This window comes from Xenopus laevis, chromosome 8S (assembly GCF_017654675.1).
Source record: "Xenopus laevis strain J_2021 chromosome 8S, Xenopus_laevis_v10.1, whole genome shotgun sequence".
In the NCBI taxonomy this organism is placed as follows: domain Eukaryota; kingdom Metazoa; phylum Chordata; class Amphibia; order Anura; family Pipidae; genus Xenopus; species Xenopus laevis.
Window position 1 is genome coordinate 30576207 of NC_054386.1, and position 18691 is coordinate 30594897.

Here is an 18691-nt window from a genome sequence, read left to right on the forward strand (position 1 = left end):
AAACAGTCATCTTAATTCCTCTTATGCAATAGAGCTGCTATGCAGTTCACCACAATCAGCAGCACTCTCCCATCTGCCTTACTTAAAGGAGAACTATAGCCTAAAAATGAAAATAACTAGAGAAGCTGTATTTTATACAGAGAACTTACTGTGCCAGCCCAGGGGTGCAGCAGCCCTATAACGGGAATGAACTAGGCTGGGCAAGCTGGCCGTTGCCCCCCACCTCCGCATGCATATGTGAGCTGGCGTGTGGTCAAACAAATGCACACAGACGCACATTACTGCAGGACTCGTACAGAAGGGTAGGCAGCAGGGAAGGTAACTGCTTGGCGCCCCCTAAGCTTCTGCCTACTCTAGTTCTGGCCCTGGTCCCCAACAGCTCCCCATCTTGGATCTTATTAGAGTGTCAGTGGCACTGCACATGCTCAGTGAGCTCTGGGTTGCTGCTGAGAAGTGAAGCTTAGGGGGTCATTGCAAAGCATCAAGCGGAAAATTAGGTTCCTCTGCAGTAGAAGCTGAAGCTACAGGGTTGATTATGACATCCTGATGCAGACTGCACTGATTTCTATGCTGCTATGTAATATGAATTTGAATTAAATACTATGTATATATACATATGCCTGGGTGCACATTCAACACATTATCTTCATCCATTCCATATAGAACAGCACTCTTAGGACTTAAAATGATAAAAAAGGTTTTTATTCATAAAACAGCTTGCGACTAACGTTTCGGCCTAATCCTAGTCCTTTCTCAAAGTATTAATGAGATGTCGAATTATAGAGATATTAACACGGGCTAAGTGAGCCAGAGGAAGCCGGTCGACTTGACTGACAGAGGGATTTGCACCAATGATAGGATATGTATGGGCTACACGGGTTCCACTAAATAGTCGATATATGACAAACAAAGAACGTGTGAGGTCCAAAGGGGCAATGAATAATGAAGATTGCGGTAAGCAATGATTTTAAGCCACACAAATGATCACAATGACACTTATTCACCTAATAAAGGCACATAAGGGGTTTTATGTAGATCACTAATGAAATATATTGCTTTGGATAATATGGGATTGAGTAGTCACTGAATACAGACTGCCTCACATTATTATGTTTTTCACTTGATAAAATGTACTACCAATGGGATACTTCCTGTTGATGATGTCTTGTGTTGGTTTGGAGCCATCTTAAGCTTTGAATATGTGTGTTTGCTGTGTTGTAATCACTCCCTGAGGACGGCTTGAGTTAGGAGTCGAAACGTTGGAATAAACACCATTTGATTTTTTCACTTGAAAAAGAGCCAGAGTGCGGTTCATTTGTCTTTTTTGTATTTATTATATAACCTGCACCTAGGCATTGGACCTATATAAGGAGTGCTCCAGCTAGACAATTTGTATGTGTGTGTATATATATATATATATATATATTCAGTTTATTGTGAGCTGATAATTGCTGTAACTTACAGCAGGTCTTCCCTGCCAAAAGGGCTGTGGTTGCATTGGGCTCGTACAGAAGCCAAAAACATAAAAAGGGTGCAAAGAGGTACAGGCTGCCATGTTTTTCATGCTTTGCACCCTGGCCTGTATTGCAAGGACCTGTGTACCCCCTACAAATGATACACGGCTGTCCTGTAAAGGTACAGTAGGATGATGTTACATATACAGTATTGATACTGCTCTAGGGCTCTCTCTCTCTCTCTCTCTCTCTCTCTCTTCAACTGATCTTTTTTTGCCATAAATCCCACTGGTTCCTTTGCCTCCGCTATTTCAGTCCATGTAAAGGAGCCAAGAGCGATTTCACTCTTATTTTGTTGTTTTAAATCACTTTCTTGGAATCTGAGGAGGCACTGATCAGTTTAATGGGTTCCTCATTTCTTTATTCCTATGTAATACAATAGGGAATTGTGGATAATGTAGGATTCAGACTATGCGGCAGCTTCCACTCAACAAAATACAAAATAATCCACTTGTCATCTAATTATATTCCCCCCACAAGAAGCAAAAGCACTGTGTATATCTGATGTGTGCCCAAACAATTCCTTCTTTTTATGATGTATGTTTACAAAGAAACTGCTATATTGATTCCCTTAGAGTCTTAGACAGTACAATATGAAAGTATAGCTTATTGTGTGCCCAGAGCATTCCTTCTCTGTATATTTGTATTTACACATATGGAAGGAGGGAGAGGTGCCATATTGATTCCCTTGCAGTATGAGGGTCTAGCTTACTATGTGCCCAGAGCATTCATTCTCTGTATATTTGTATGTATAGATATGGAAGGAGGGAGGTGCCATATTGATTCCCTTAGACAGTGCATTACGAGGGTATAGCTTATTGTGTGCCCAGAACATTCTGGCTCAGAACATTCCTTCTCTGAAGGTTTTAACATATTAGCATTATTATTTGAAAAATAAATATTTTATCTCACAGCACATCATAGCTTACATATACATGAGACTTACAATAACTTTCAGCAGAAGTCTATCACCTACCCAATGCAGGCATATACCAATATCTTTAGTAGAGTAGACCACCCTAAAGTTGGTTTTGGAGTCGTGGTGCCTTATTTACATAGTAGACACCCCTAAGCCCGCTTCCGTTCATTGCCCCAGTCCCTTCCCCATCTTTGTGCAAATGCGCACATTTTCACCATTGGGTTCAGAGTACTGGGGATTGGTGGTACGGTAATTTGAAAAACGATTGTATCTCCTGCAAATCCCAGTGCTTTTGAACCAATGTGGGTGTGGTTGGGGTAGCATGCCGCCCCCTAAAATTCTGCTGCCCTATGCCCGGGCCTTTGTGGCCTTTCCACAAATCCGGGCCTGGGTGCCTTATTAAGTCCTGGGCTATGACAGCTTCCCCATTGCCCCCATCCATAAGTCAGTTGCAATCAGCTCCATGTCTCCATAAGTGTAAAGGCAAGTTTGGCACCTGGTGCCGCCTCTAGGAATTGGTGTCAATGATACATCGAATGTACAGGTTGTTGTCTCTGATGTAGGTGTATTTGGAAGAGTTCAATTTAACAATGGGACAAAATAAGGGGCAGCCACTAGCCACGTTCATGTCATTGACGGGACGCTGGAAGGAGGCAGAGGTAACGTCCGGACGGAAGGCATCGAACACGTTGTCTCGGTTGTTGTGGCCTACAAGCACAAAGGTGACCTGGAAGGTTCACATGAGATGTGGTTATGAGGAATACATTAAGCACATGAAAAAGTGTCCAGATACATCCTTAAAGGCTTCCCTTGATCCTTCTTGGCTATTTCTATTGGGTGGCCTGTCTTTGTGGATTTTCTAATGCTCTCATTGGCTGCCAATTGACCTAGACCTATAAATAGTCTAATGTTCTGAAGCACCAGGGTTGGCCAGTCCATGGTTATGGAAGTGAAGATGAGACACAGTTCTTCTTCACTTCCTGCTGGGGCTGAACAGATGGAACAATAAGCCCCTCTCAAAGTCATTATCCTCCACCTCTGGTATCTGTCCATTTGGTCCATGGTCAGATATCAAAGACAATTGGATAGTGCATTGTCACCTTGGTTGATACTCCAGTTGATGTAGACCTATGACCAGCTTCTGATGCCCTCATTGGTCAAAAAATTTTGTAGGTCAACCCACAAAAAGTTGGCTATACTTTTTTTGGGATCCTGCAGTTCATTTCATGAACTTTCAATTTTACACATTAATTAGAGTTAATATTTCTCCAGGTGGGAAAGGCCTGACTCGGAGGTATCACTTACCTTATGTTTGAAAGGCCAAGGCAGAAGAGCATCATATTCCCCTTTCATGATGGCAAAAAACAGAGAGACATGAGTCCCCTTCCCTGCTCCGTCTCCATTCAGATAAATACGGAGGCACACTTTGTAGCCATATTTGGCCGTGTAGAAAGCTGGAAGTCACATGACATGACACATCTGTCAGAAAATAGATATTTTTCCTTCCCCAATTTATGCTAAATGATTTTACATTGAATTTATTTTTAAATACATGGGCTAAAAGTTACCGCCCCTGGAAACCATAATTAGCTGAATAATAAAAATTATTTCTGCCAGTTAAAATCACACATACAAAAAAAATAGCAATATTATATAATTTAAAATGATTACAAATTATTTTAAACAAAAAAACGTAGAAATGTCCTGAAATGTCCTAAAATGTAATAAAATGTCGTCTTAGATAATATAAAAAAAATGTCCTCCCTGTCATTGTAAATCTAAACAAATTCAACCAAAAATCTGACCTCTGGGGTCAAACTGTCGAAAAACTCATTTATCTATAATTATATTCACTTTCCATTTCCTCAGTACTGAATATCTGAATTATTTCTTTTATATTTGTGGATGATGCAAAAATGTTTAATTATTTTTTTCAATCTTAAAATATTTTAAAACTATATTTTACAGTGAGTGGAAAGAAATACTAAATTTGAAAGTGCAAACTGATATCTGTACCTGGAGAATACAGACTGATCGCTCTTCCAGTGACGGCATCTCGACATTTTTGGGCCAGGTCTGAGATTTTCCATAAAAACACTCCGTCGTACGAGGTTTGCTCCAAACATGAAAAGCGCATCTCCAGTTCATTCAGTGCAATGTCCTTAATGGCCAATGTGCAACGCAAGCTTTCAACCTAGGAGGAAGGAGGGAGTAATATTTAGAACCTGTTAAAGTTTCCATCCAAACAATCACTTTCTTACAAATATTATGTAATTTTATATTCAAAAATATGCATGTTTATATTAGCTTTCAAATTTACAGAGAAGGTATGTTATGGGTACACTATAAGCCAGGGGTAGACTACCTGCGGCTCTTCATCCTGCTTGCTGCGGCTCGGTCACTTCATCTATATAGCCCTCGCACCTGCTGGCGGATTCTTGAGTGTGCAACCGCAGTAAGCTAACTGTTAGCTTACCACGGTCGCACACTCAGGAAGCCGCCAGCGAGGACTGTATAGACGTCCCAAGGGTGACAGGCAAGACCGAGCCACAGCAAGATGATTCATCATGGTCCTTAATGCGGTCACACACTCAAGACAAGAGAGGGAAGATCAGCATGGAGCTTCAGAAACAGAAGTCACATTAAACAGATGAGAACACTAGCATTTAAAAGTGCTTTTCAGTGTTTAATTTATTTCAAAGTAGGCCTACACATACACACTGCACTTCTGTTTGTTGTATTCTGTTGTTGTAGCAGTTAAATCTAAAAAAGGTTAAAACTTTTAAAAGTTTATAAGCTGTGTTATGTTTTGTGGCTCCAGAAGAGGGGGCAAAATGGCTCTTTTGATAGTAAAGGTTGCTGACCCCTGCTATAAGCTATACCCTCATACTGTACTATATAAGGGAATCAATATGGCACCTCCCTCCACCCATATGTATAAATACAAATATACAGAGAAGGAATGTTCTGGGCACACATTAAGCTATACCCCCATACTGTACTGTCTAAGGGAAACAATATGGCACCTCCTCCCATATGTTTAAATACAAATATACAGAGAAGGAATGTTGTGGGCACACATTAAGCTATACCCTCATACTGTACTATCTAAGGGAATCAATATGACACCTCCCTCCTCCCATATGTATAAATACAAATACATAGAGAAGGAATGTTCTGGGCACAAAATAAGCTATATCCTCAAACTATGCTGTCTAAGGTAAACAACATGACACCTCCTCCCGTATGTATTCATACAAATATACAGAGACAAAATGTTCTGGGCACACACCATACTGCTATACAATCTTACATCACTCTCTGAACGAGAAGAAGCCTATTTGGTGCAACTGGTACATACCTTCTGTTCCAAGGCTTTCACCCTTTCCTGTTCTTCAGCCTTCTGCAGCATAACATCAGCCAACTGGGCTGCAGAGTTGTCGATCTCTTTGCTGAGCACAGATATGATATTCTCAAATACCTGCAGGCGAGTTTCCAGGAGTGAGAGTCTGTGCCCCATCTCATCACATGGCTGACCCACACTATGGCCACAGTCCAACTCAAATTGTCCATTTCCCATCCTACTCTCCCCAGTCTGGAGGGCTGAAGGGTTCTTCTGGACCAGTAGATTTGTAGAGTCTGCAATGTAGAACCCATTTTTCTTCCCTTTCGAGCTGGATAGGTTATCCTTTATTTTCAATATAAGCGGGCACACCAAAGAGAGATGGGCTGCAGCAGAGGCCCTATGGTGGTCCTTGATCTTTTCTCTGCTTCCCTACAATAGAAAGGCGGGAGGTTTACTTTTGATGATGAGGGAGTGTAGGGAAGACTAATGTTGCAAGAGAGGTAAAACAGAAATAAGTCCATACTAAAAAAGGCCATTTCACCATACTAAAAATTAACTTCCCCTTTAAACTCAAGGCTCTCACATTACTCACCATATACGAGCAGCCAAGTGGAGAAAAGTGACATTTTTCCTTCTTGGAATTCCCATTGCCATTCTGACCCTGAGGATGAAATCAGAAAAGCAACAGTGTCACCATATGGGTCTCATGTGAAAGGGTAAGATTGCCTTTAAATGAAACTTTATTATTTTATATATTTATTTAGCCATGAGGGCCATTCTAAAAGATCTGCATGTTCCATTTAAAGGGGTGGTTCACCTTTAACTTAACTTAAGTATACAGTATTACAGAATGGCTATTTCTAAGCAACTTTTAAATTATTATTTATTTTTTTATAATACACAAAAGCCATGAATATCTTGTAAATTATATCCTTATAAACAATGAGTTCTGATGTCATTAGTTATAAACGGTGAGTTCTGATGTCATTTCGGTCACATGACTCACTGAAATTTGTGTATTATAATAAATAAAGTACCCCCAGTTGTAAAATATGAGGATATTAGAAGTTACCTCGGAGTTCCATGACCTGTATAAAAACACTCGGCCTTCGGCCTCGTGTTTTAATATGGTCATGAAACTCCTCGGTAACTTATAATATCCTTATATTTTACAAGAGGGGGTACTTTATTCACTATATATACTTTTATACTTCTTTCCAGCTTTGAAATGGAGGTCACTGATCAAATTTAAAAAACAAATGCTCTGTACGGCTACAAACGTATTGTTATTGTTACTTTTTGTTACTCATCTTTCTATTCAGGTCTCTCCTATTCATATTCCAGTCTTTCAAATCAGTGCTTGGTTGCTAGGGTAATGTGGACCCTAGCAACCAGATTGCTGAAACTAGAAACTGGAGAGCTGCTGAATAAAAATCGAAATAACTGAAAAAAACCCCACAAATAATAAAAATAAAAAACAAAATGCAAATTGTCTCAGCATATCCCTCTCTACATCATGTTAAAAGTTAATTTAAAGGTGAACAACCCCTTTAATATTTAAAGGGGAACTTACATGATTCATTTTTTAGGGACACATTTCTAATTACCTTTCCTTTCACCAAATGCTCGTGTTTTCGGTGGCTTTGGTCATCAGTGAGGCTCTTGTCGCATTTGTGTTTCTGCACCACAAAGAATAAAAAAATCCAGTTACTAAATTGTTTTATTTTCTCTACCAGTGAATTGATCATAAATTCAACTTCCCCTTTAAAAAAAAGATTCCCCTTATAAATAGAAATAGAGAACAGGAAATAAATTGTCAGCTTGAGACTTAAAACCATTTGTGATGATGAACTTTATCGCCCCCCTCCCCATGATTGATGCCCTGCCTACTGATCCCCACCCCCTGCTGTCACTTTTAAATGGATAAAGGAAAACGAAACATATTTACGTTCTTACTGGAAACTCGTTACTGGAAAAGTGCTGGGCGCATTTGGGGCACTTAATAAAGTTATTGGGGCAATTGCTTTCCAAGTGATCAGCCAGCTGCTTCCGCATGACCCGGTGCCCGCAGCCGGTGTGACAGGGTATCAAGGTGTAGTTGCATAGGCTATCATGCTCCTGGAATATAATGGATGGTGGTGAAATGGTTACCCTCTTATAGGTTAGACTGACATTCATGTACTGGTTAAAGGGGTGGTTCACCTTTAAGTTAACTGTATGTTATAGAATGGCTACTTCTAAGCAACTTTTCAACTGGTCTTTAAATTTTTTTTAAATTATTTTGCCTTCTTCTTCTTACCTTTTCCAGCTTTCAAATGGGGGTCACTGACCCCATTTAAAAAAGCAAATGCTCTGTAAGGCTACAAATTTACTGTTTTACCGACTAATGCACAAAGGCTACAAATGTATTGTTTATTGTTACTTTTTATTACTCGCCTCTCTATTCGGGCCTCTCCTACTCATGTCCCGGTCGTTTATTGAGTGCATGGTTGCTGGGGTAATGTAGACCCTATCAACCAAATTGCTGAGCTTTGCAAACTGAAAGGCTGCTGAATAAAAAGCTAAATAATTCAAATTATAAAAAAATAAAAAGCACTGATATGGTGAATCTGAAACAAAACCTGCTGTCAAGCCAACCGGCCAGAGCTGGCAGAAAATAAAGTCAGTGAGAAAGAGGAAAGTCTTGCTCTGCTTAGAAGGGACCAGATAAAAATACTTGCTAAACACACTGCCCCACTTAAAGTTGCTTTGCCTTACTGTACACACACTACACCACAGCTCCAGCCCCTTGTCTTGACATCATCTTGACATACGATAAACCCCATAAACAAGAGGATTAAAAAGGAATGAGGAAGCAGATATTTATTTTTCCACAGCAGATGCACTACTACACGGGACACAGATAAACCTTTATAATACACAAAAGACATGAATATCCTGTAAATTATATCCTCATAAATGGTGAGTAGTGATGTCATCAGTTATAAACGGTGAGTAGTGATGTCATTTCTGTCACATGACTCACTAAAATTTGTGTATTATAATAAATAAAGTACCCCCAGTTGTAAAATATGAGGATATTAGAAGTTACCTCGGCGTTCCATGACCTGTATAAAAACACTCGGCCTTCGGCCTCGTGTTTTTATATGGTCATGAAACTCCTCGGTAAGTTATAATATCCTTATATTTTACAAGAGGGGGTACTTTATTCACTATATCTGTGATGAAAGTGGAATTTCACTTGGACTTCCCCAGTTTGCACTCTCTCTCTCTCTCTGGCACTAATACTACTCACCTTTGTCACACACACTAGTGATAAACACCTGTAAATATCTCCCTGGTGCCAGTGGCACAGCACAAGCCCAGAGACTCTAGCTTCTTGCTATTCAAAGTCACAATCAGGGATGGGACCAGTGTCAGAGGGATCCTGGACTCCCAGTCTCATACAGCAGCACTAAACATAAAGTGTAATACTAGGCTCAACCTTACCTCATACTCTCTCATGAGCCCCCTCCAGGTGCATCCTGGGATCACACAGTGAACTTTGAGTTCTGAAATTTCCTTATTAATCGCTGCATCACTAAAAGCCTGAAGGAACAAATCATACAATAGGTACAAATATACAGAGAAGGAATGTTCTGGGCACACAGTAAGCTATACTCTCATACTGTACTGTCTAAGGTAAACAATACGGCACCTCCTCCCATATGTATAACTACAAATATACAGAGAAGGAATGTTCTGGGCACACAATAAGCTATACCCTCATACTGTACTGTCTAGGGAATCAATATGGCACCTCCCTCTTCTCATATGTATAAATACAAATATACAGAGAAGGAAAGTTGTGGGCAAACAATAAGAAAACAATAAGCAGTGCTCTCATACTGTCTAAGGGACTCAATATAGCACCTCCCTTTCATACAGTATGTATAAATACAAATAGACAGAGAAGGAATGTTCTGGCCACACTAAAGAATACCCTCATACTGTACTGTCTGAGGGAATCAATATGGCACCTCCCTCCCATATGTTTAAAGTGGACCCGTCACCCAGACATAAAAATCTGCATAATAAAAGTCCTTTTTAAATTAAACATGAAAGCCAATTTCTTTTTTTTATTAAGGCATTCATAGCTGTTGTAAACTCATTTAAAAATATCAGCTGTCAATCAAATATTGCCTACCCCGCCTCTATGCCTAGGCATAGAGGCAGGGCAAATAATTACTTTCACTTTCCATTCAGCACTTCCTAGATGTCACTGCTCTCCCTACATTCCCCCAGCTCTCTTAACGATTTAATTGTGTAACCAGTGCATGGGGATGGACATTGGGTCCCTGTCCCCTGGTGCACAAACAAGATTCTGAGATAATACAAGGCTTGCCTTAATAACAGTTTCCACAAAATGGCTCCTTCCTGGTTACTATAATTATGATTTCCCAGACTGATGGAAACAATATTCAGATAATTTATACAGTGTAATTAAAGTTCATTTTGCTTGACTAACATGATAAAATAGGATTTGGAATAATTTTGTTTGGGTGACGGGTCCCCTTTAAATACAAATATACAGAGAAGGAATGTTCTGGGCACACAATAAGCTATACCCTCATACTGTACTGTCTAAGGGAATCAATATGGCACCTCCTCCCATATGTATAAATACAAATATATAGAGAAGGAATGTTTTGGGCACACAATAAGCTATACCCTCATACTGTACTGTACAATATAGCACCTCCCTCCTCCCATATGTATAAATACAAATATACAGAGAAGGAATGTTCTGGGCACACAATAAGCTATACCCTCATACTGTACTGTCTAACGGAATCAATATGGCACTTTAGAGTAAAGGGGCAAATAAATAGAAGCTGTTTGTATAAAAAGATGCAAAAACAAATCCCTTTACCCGCTCTTCCTTCAACAGACTGTCCTCACTTAAAGTTGTTGGATCTTCCACTTTACATTTTGGGCACAGGTCATGGTTTCTGTTAAATTAAAAAACTCTTTAAGGAAACAGAGCAGAAAATGGGAATTCCAATAATTTTCCCCATAATGACAGAATTTTGATTTGAAACCAACATAAACATCTAAGTTATTTCCTTGTTCATACATATTTTGAGTTAAGGGTAAGTTCATCATGCTGTGTTATACAGATAGCTAGAATCTCAGCTGCCATAAAGCAGGGCAGGACTGCTGCTTCCAATGGGGATCAGGAAGGATCTGTGGTACTGACCTCACAATCCACGCCAGACAAGGAGAGCAGTATCTGTGACCACACAGTGTTTGCTGCGCTTTCTTTAGAACATTCTTGCAGCTGCCGCAGAGATATTTCTCCCCCGGAACAAAGTCACAGATAGATGTCGGGTAGCCAAACACAAATTCATTCTCAACAGGAACCGAACTTGAATTCCCCTCCAGTTTAAACATAGTCCGTGGCATCCAGATCTCTGGCACCAGAGCAACAACCTGCCTGCCCAGCTCTGATGAACAGAAAGGAAAGAAAGGGGATTGTACGAGTCACTGGGATAATATGAGTATATGAAGGTACTGGTGTGAGTGGGCCATGTAGGAAAATACTGTGAAATTCCCCTAACAAGCCGAAGGGGCTGTCAGATGGGTACTTTCTGCTGATGTCACAACTGCACATATTACAGCTGCACTGAAACTACTTTGTGCACTAGTAAATAAAACAGGATGTGCACTGTGTAATTTCCCAGCTCTGGCTCAGCCTGCTACACAGGTATCTTTATTTCCCCTTTGTTTTTTTCAGGCCTGGGATGTGCAATGTATGCAGCTCTAGGGCTTTGCTATTTTAGCAATCCAGTTGGTAGGGTCCAAATTCCCCCAGCAACCAGGCATTGATATGAATAAGAGAATGGATTATGAATAGGAGAGGGACTGAACAGAAAGATGAATAAAAAAAGAGAAGCAATAACTATAAATTTGTATCTTTACAGAGTATTAATTTGGGGGTCAGTGACCCCCCCCCCTTTGATAGATGGAAAGAGTCAGAATATGGAGGCAAATAATTAAAAAACTGTAAAAACATAAATAACGAAGACCAATTGAAAAGTTGATTAGAATTGGCCATTCTATAAAGTACTAAAATTACCTTTAAGATGAATCATCCCATTAATTAGTCAAGTCAGTTAGTCAGTGGAATTTCTGGGCCCTAGAGCTTACAATTTATTTGACCCTCCTCCCTTTCCATATAATATACACCCAGAGGAACCAGTAGCCGTGCAACAGGGCTCCTGTGGGCGGAAATGCTGCTATCGATAGAGGTGGATCCTCGCCCCCTCTTTGGAATTACCACTGCAGTTGGAAACAACTGTGCATTGTAACCTTTACTACAAGTGCTACTCAGTCGGAACAGATTAGCAACTCACGGTGCAGAGGGAGGGGGCGTTTAAATATCACTTTGCAGAACTGGTGAGAATTTACTAGTTACTACAAATAACCATCTCTGGGTTTCTTAAAGTCATTTTTAATCAGCAGTGTGATAGCTGTTATCAACCTTCCCTTTCTTCTAAAACTGATGTAATGGTGAATTATGACTGTTGATTAAATAGAAGGGTCTGATACTGCTGCGTATCCATAGATGTGATTTCTGTACTACTACTGTTTGGCGCCCCCAGCAGCTGGATCGTGGTACTGCAAGTTACATTAGAAAACCCAATAAAATAAAAATAGCGCCCATAAATGGCAGGACCCCCTGATTATAATGAGTGGGGACACGCTATATCTGCTCCATGTTAACTATACATTTAGCAGACAAAGCTAAAAGGTATTAATTGTCTTTAATGCCGACTGCTGCTGCTCTCGCTCTCTCTGATCTCTCAGACTGTGTATTGATCTAAAAGGGATCCTCTTTTTCACTTTCACCCCCAATACTTTAGTTACATGACCCCAATTTCGCAAATCTGGAATGAGCCCTGAAGCTAGGGACCGACTAGAATGCAGTTTTAGCTGGGATCCTTTTCCGGAAACCTGTAATCCAGAATACTCGTAATTACGGAAGGACTGTCTCCCATAGACTCTATTTTATCCAAATAATCCAAATTAAAAAAAAAATGATTTCCTTTTTCTCTGTAATATTAAAACAGTCTTGTACTTGATCCCAACTAAGATATAATTTATTTAATGTTTACATGATTTTCTAGTAGACTTACAGTATGAAGATCCAAATTGCAGAATATCTATTATCAGGAAAACCCCAATTCCCAAGCTTTCTGGATGACAGGTCCCATATCTGTACCTGAAATTCTTAAGCTCTGATTGGATCAATGCATTGAGGCTTACAAACCAGAAGTCAGATGAGCACACGAAAAAGGCTTCTCCCTATGGTTTTTCAGTAGATACTTTTAAAGGGGGAGGTTCACCTTTAAAGGGATACTGTCATGGAAAAACATGTTTTTTCCAAAACACATCAGTAAATAGTGCTGCTTCAGCAGATTCTGCACTGAAATCCATTTCTCAAAAGAGCAAACAGGTTTTTTTATTTTCAATTTTGAAATCTGACATGGTGCTAGACATGTTGTCAGTTTCCCAGCTCCCCCAGTCATGTGACTTGTGCCTGCACTTTAGGATTTCAAAATTGAATATAACAAAATCTGTTTGCTCTTTTGAAAAATGGATTTCAGTGCAGAATTCTGCTGGAGCAGCACTATTAACTGATGCTTTTTTGAAAAAAACATGTTTTCCCATGACAGTGTTATAGAATGATCATTTCAAAGCAACATTTTTTTAATTGGTCTTCATTATTTATTTTTAGATTTTTTTAAATTATTTGTCTTCTTCTTCTGTTTCCAGATGTCAAATGAGCTCCACTTCTATCGGTATTGGTATTTCTGCCCACATGAGCCCTTTTGCGTGGCTACTGGTTTCTCTGGGTGTGTATTATATGGAAAAATAGGAAACAGATTGTAAACTCTAGGGCACAGAGTTTACAATCTGACTCGACTAATTGAAGGGGTGATTCATCTTAAAGGTAATTTTAGTACTTTATAGAATGACCATTTCTAAGCAACTTTTCAATTGGTCTTCATTATTTATTTTTATAGTTTTTTTAAATTATTTGAATCAAAAGCGAAATAACTCAAAAAACGCAAATATTTAGAATTGAAGAGCAATTGCAAATTGTTTTAGAATATCACTCTACATCATACTAAAAGTTGATATAAAGGTGAACAACCCGTGTCTTGGCTACAGAGCAGTACATAGTACACTTATAGTGTATGGGTTTGCCAATCAGATATTGGGCACCATTTAGTGCACCCTGGTACCTTTCCTGGCAACTCAGAGTGCCTGTAGTTGCCATTATCAGGGTTAGAAGGGAAATGAGCACAGACAGATTCTAAATTAAAACTAAAAAACTTCATAGACTTAACCTGGGGATATTCTTTCTGCCTTTCAGGAACTGGAAATCTCTCTTTCCCCCCATGGGACCCTAACTTGGCAAACCCCAATCTGAGCAGCAGGACAATTGATTCAACATATGGCAGCTGAAGCTGATAAAGGACTTTATCCCAGCCTACATCCAGTAAGATTATTAGCGGCTGTCGAGAACATTCATCAGCTCTTGTCAGCAGTCACAACCAGAATCCGTGGCCAGAATCTGTACTTCCTTCCGAAAGTCAGATTACTATAACACTCAGACTTTTGCACCATCCATGCGGTAACAGCAAGTCCAAGCACAGCAGCTCATGATGTAATGATGGTGTTAAGTCTGAGGATTCTGAGAAAATCTCATCTTACCATTTCCCTGTGCTATTAAAGGGGTTGTTCACCTTTAAATTAAAGGGGGTTTCACCTTTAAGTTAATGTTTAGTATGTTATAGAATCGCCAAATCTAAGAAACTTTTCAATTGGTCTTCATTATTTATTTTTTACAGTTTTTGATTTATTTGCCTTCTTCTTTTGACTTTTTCCAGCTTTGAAACAGGGTCACTGACCGATCAAACAACAACGCTATGTAAGGCTAGAAATAGGAGCCCTGTTGCACAGCTACTGCTTCCTCTGGGTGTATATTATATGGAAAGGGAGGAGTGTCTAACAGATTGTAAGCTCTGGGGCCCAGAAATTCCACTGACGGACTTGACTAATTAAAGATACTAATTAAAGAGGTGATTCACCTTAAAGGTAATTTACAGGTACTGTATATAATGGTCAATTCTAATTAACTTTTCAATTGGTCTTCATTATTTATTTATTTTTTCCAGTTTTTTAATTATTTGCCTTCTTCTTCTGACACTTTTTAACTTTCAAAGGGGGTCACTGACCCCATCTAAAAAAATAAACACTCTGTAAGGCCACAAAGTTAAAGTTATGGCTACTTTTTATTACTCATCTTTTTATTTAGGCCTCTCCTATTCAGATTCCAGTCTCTTTTTGAAATCAATGCATGGTTGCTAGGGCCAAAATGACCTAAATTGCAAACTGGAGAGCTGCTGAATAAAAAGCCAACTGCAGATTTTCTCAGAATATCCCTCTTCCCATTATACTAAAAGTTAACTCAAACGTGAAAAACCCCTTTAACTTTTGGTATGATGTAGAGAATGATATTCTGAGACAATATGCAATTGGTCTTCATTTTTTTATTATTTGTGGTTTTTGCATTATTTAGCTGCTCTCCAGTTTGCAATGACACGTGTTATCTGGTTGCTAGGGTCCAATTTAACCTAGCAACAGGCAGTGGTTTGAAAGAGAGAGACAGGAATATGAATATAAGTATAATAAGTAATAAAAAGTAACAATAACAATATATTTGTAGCCTCATGGTGCAATTGTTTTTTGGCTGCTGGGGTCGGTGACCCCCATTTGAAAGCTGGAAAGAGTCAGAAGAAGAAGGCGAATCATTTTAAAAAACTATACAAAATAAATAATGAAGTCCAATTGAAAAGTTGCTCATTCTATAACACACTACAAGTTAACCTGAAGGTGAACATCCCCTTTAACGGAAAACTATACCCAAGAGAACACAACTGCCTTAAACAAACAGCCCGAAATATAGAAATTCTGAATCTCAAATGAAAATTTTAATTGAAAAAAATGTTACATTTCTAATTTTTTTTAGGCAAATGTTTTACTTCCTTTATTCTTACAAAATTGACTAAATTACAGTTTACTGTCAGTAAGGAAGAGAGAGCTGGAAACGCCATTGACTGAATTCCTGTTTCGGCTAAATAAAAAGGCAAAAAAATTACATAATGTTATTTTGTGGACCTTGAGAACAAGCTTATCCCTAATAAGTATTTCCCCATCAGATTCTTTCTTTCTGAATTGCAAAACGATGGCAGATCCATCTTTGTTTTATAGACAAGATTGTAGTAAACATACTAAAGGTTTTCAAGATGGGCCCCCTTGGCTCATAACAAGGTTACAGATGTATAGAAATATTGTGGTAACAGTCACCCTGCTATAGTTCCAGGGGTACCCAGGGCACAAATAAGCACTCAGCCCAAATCTCACTCTAAATGGCCTCCAGGCTGGCCCCCTTAGCTCATAACAAGGTTACAGATATATAGAAACATTGGGGTAACAGTCACCCTGCTATAGTTCCAGGGGTACCCAGGGCACAAATAAACATTCACCCCAAATTTCCCCCTAACTGGCCTTCAGGCTGGGCCCCCTTAGCTCATAACAAAGTTACAGATATATAGAAACAGTGGGGTAACAGCCACCCTGCTATAGTTCCAGGGGTATCTAGGGCATCTAAGAATATTCATCCCAAATCACCCCCTAATTGACCTCAAAGCTCAGTAGGTAGGATAAGAAATAGACATTGTTAGGCATCACATCACAGAAGAGCCCATTGGCCACACATTCTCATATTGGTCATAGTGTGATACAACACCTTTTTGCTTTGAGTAAAGGGGGGGGGGCTTATGGCCAGGTTCCCAAGTGGGCCCCACATGCCTTAATCCATAACTGATAAATATTGTGTCATGCACTCAGAGTTGATGGACAGTACATGGGTCTTTCTTAATGGTAAGTTCCCTTCACAATTATCCAGCTTCCCCTATAGCACTGCTGTCCAACTGGCTACCCACAGGCCCTCCCTTTTGTGGCCCCCAGATGAAAGGCTGGCTACTCTGATACCTTACCTTGTGTAGGCTTTAAAATGTATCAGTATTGAGATTATCTGGCCTCTGCATTGTGTAAACCTTAAATTAGATAGACAGTAAATCCCTGCACTGTTCACACCTCAGTCTCAGACAGAAACTGCCCACATTAGTTGCCACACAAACTGCTGGAGGGACACCAGCACTGTGACGATGTATGTAACACATCTTAGAGTGGTTCTGCATCTATTCTATCTCCCTGTGTGTGCTATACTCTGCCTGCCCTATGCTCCCTGTGTGTGCCATACTCTGTCTTCGCTATGCTTCCTGTGTGTGCCATACTCTGCCTGCCCTATGCTCCCTATAGGTGCCATACTCTGGCTTCCCTATGCTCCCTGTGTGTGCCATACTCTGCCTGTCCTATGTTCCCTGTGTATGTCATACTCTGCTTTCCCTATGCTCCCTGTGTGTGCCATACTCTGCCTGTCCTATGTTCCCTGTGTATGCCATACTCTGCTTTCCCTATGCTCCTTGTGTGTGCCATACTCTGCCTGCACTATGTTCCCTGTGGGTGCCATACTCTGCTTTCAATATGCTCCCTGTGTGTGCCATACTCTGCTTTCCCTATGCTCCTTGTGTGTGACATACTCTGCCTGTGTGTGCCATACTCTGCCAGCCCTGTGCCCCCTGTGTGTGCCATACTCTGCCTGCCCTATGCATTCTGTGTGTGCCATACTCACCCTGCACTATGCTCCCTGTGTGTACCAGGAAAAGGAAAGAGAGGACCATGTTCCAACATTTACTGGAACCTTTCCAGAAGGGTAGAGGAAAGAGAGGACCAAATGGAACCTTTCCCGAAGAGTAGAGGAAAGAGAGGACCAAGTGGAACATTTCCTGAAGAGAAAAGAGAGGACCAAGTGGAACCTTTCCTGAAGAGTAGATGAAAGAGAGGACCAAGTGGAACCTTTTCGGAAGAGTAGATGAAAGAGAGGACCAAGTGGAACCTTTCCTGAAAAGCAGAGAAAATAGAGAGACATGTTCCTACATCTAATGGAACATTCCATGAAAACTAGAGGGAAGAAAGGACCATGTTCATATTAAGCCCCTTTAGTTTGTAACTAAGATGTTGGGGGGGGGGGGTTTGGTCATATAGTGTATGTTGAAGTTTCCACAATTGTAGAGCATATCATGGATGAAGACTTGTTTTCAACTTCACATACACAGAAAAATCTGGTTGGCTAGTAAGGTCCTTGACCAAGATTTCTCTGTATCTGGAATCATTTGAAATCGAATGTATAAAGCCCTGATGGTCTCATGGGAGGGTTTGCAGTCATTGGGTGAGTTGCATGAGTCCCTGATGACCCGACTTTAGGAATGTACCAAGTATAGGGCCACAAATAACATATCATTGTGGAGACTAGCGATGGGCGAATTTGCGCCGTTTGGCTTCGCTGAAAAATCCGCGAATTTTGCGAAACGCGTTTTTGACGCCGGCGTCCGCTTTTTCGGAAAATTTTTTTTGACGCTGGCGAATTTTTGCCGCAAATTTATTTGCTGGCGGCGAATCGCGCAAATTCGCGCCTGCCGAATAAATTTGCCCATCACTAGTGGAGACCATAATGCACTGTGTGTCTGGAGGAAGGTCCTATGGAAGAGTAAAGACCACCCCCTAATGAGCAACTTGTTATACCATCTTGGGGCCCAAATCTTAACTGACACTAAACTGAAAGCATAAAGTAGGGGTTTCATGCGAATCCACCCTGTCTTTTGTACATGGGCTTGTAAAACTGCCGTCCTATAAATGTTTTATAAGGGGAACAAATTTCCTGTAAATTTTATAGGG

At 40.1% G+C, this 18691-nt stretch overlaps 1 protein-coding gene across 1 annotated transcript; it reads right to left on the reverse strand.

Moving 5' to 3' along the window:
- Positions 1-593: 593 nt before the first annotated feature.
- Positions 594-12101, reverse strand: LOC108699917 (TNF receptor-associated factor 1). Its single transcript, XM_018232594.2, has 11 exons — positions 11898-12101; positions 11019-11265; positions 10692-10770; positions 9269-9367; positions 7736-7897; positions 7387-7458; positions 6372-6440; positions 5795-6208; positions 4450-4627; positions 3739-3887; positions 594-3160 (listed from the first exon to the last, which is right to left on the reverse strand). The coding sequence occupies exons 1-11, from the start codon at positions 11911-11913 to the stop codon at positions 2942-2944; spliced, it is 1704 nt and encodes a 567-aa protein (XP_018088083.2). The 5' UTR covers positions 11914-12101; the 3' UTR covers positions 594-2941.
- Between the last annotated feature and the right edge of the window lie 6590 nt (positions 12102-18691).

Coding starts and splice junctions, on each gene's coding strand:
- LOC108699917 (XM_018232594.2), bottom strand. Junction 6,441..7,386: donor AGCATTTGGTGAAAGGAAAG/GTAATTAGAAAT, acceptor TTTCATCCTCAG/GGTCAGAATGGCAATGGGAA. Junction 3,888..4,449: donor GATCAGTCTGTATTCTCCAG/GTACAGATATCA, acceptor TGTGACTTCCAG/CTTTCTACACGGCCAAATAT.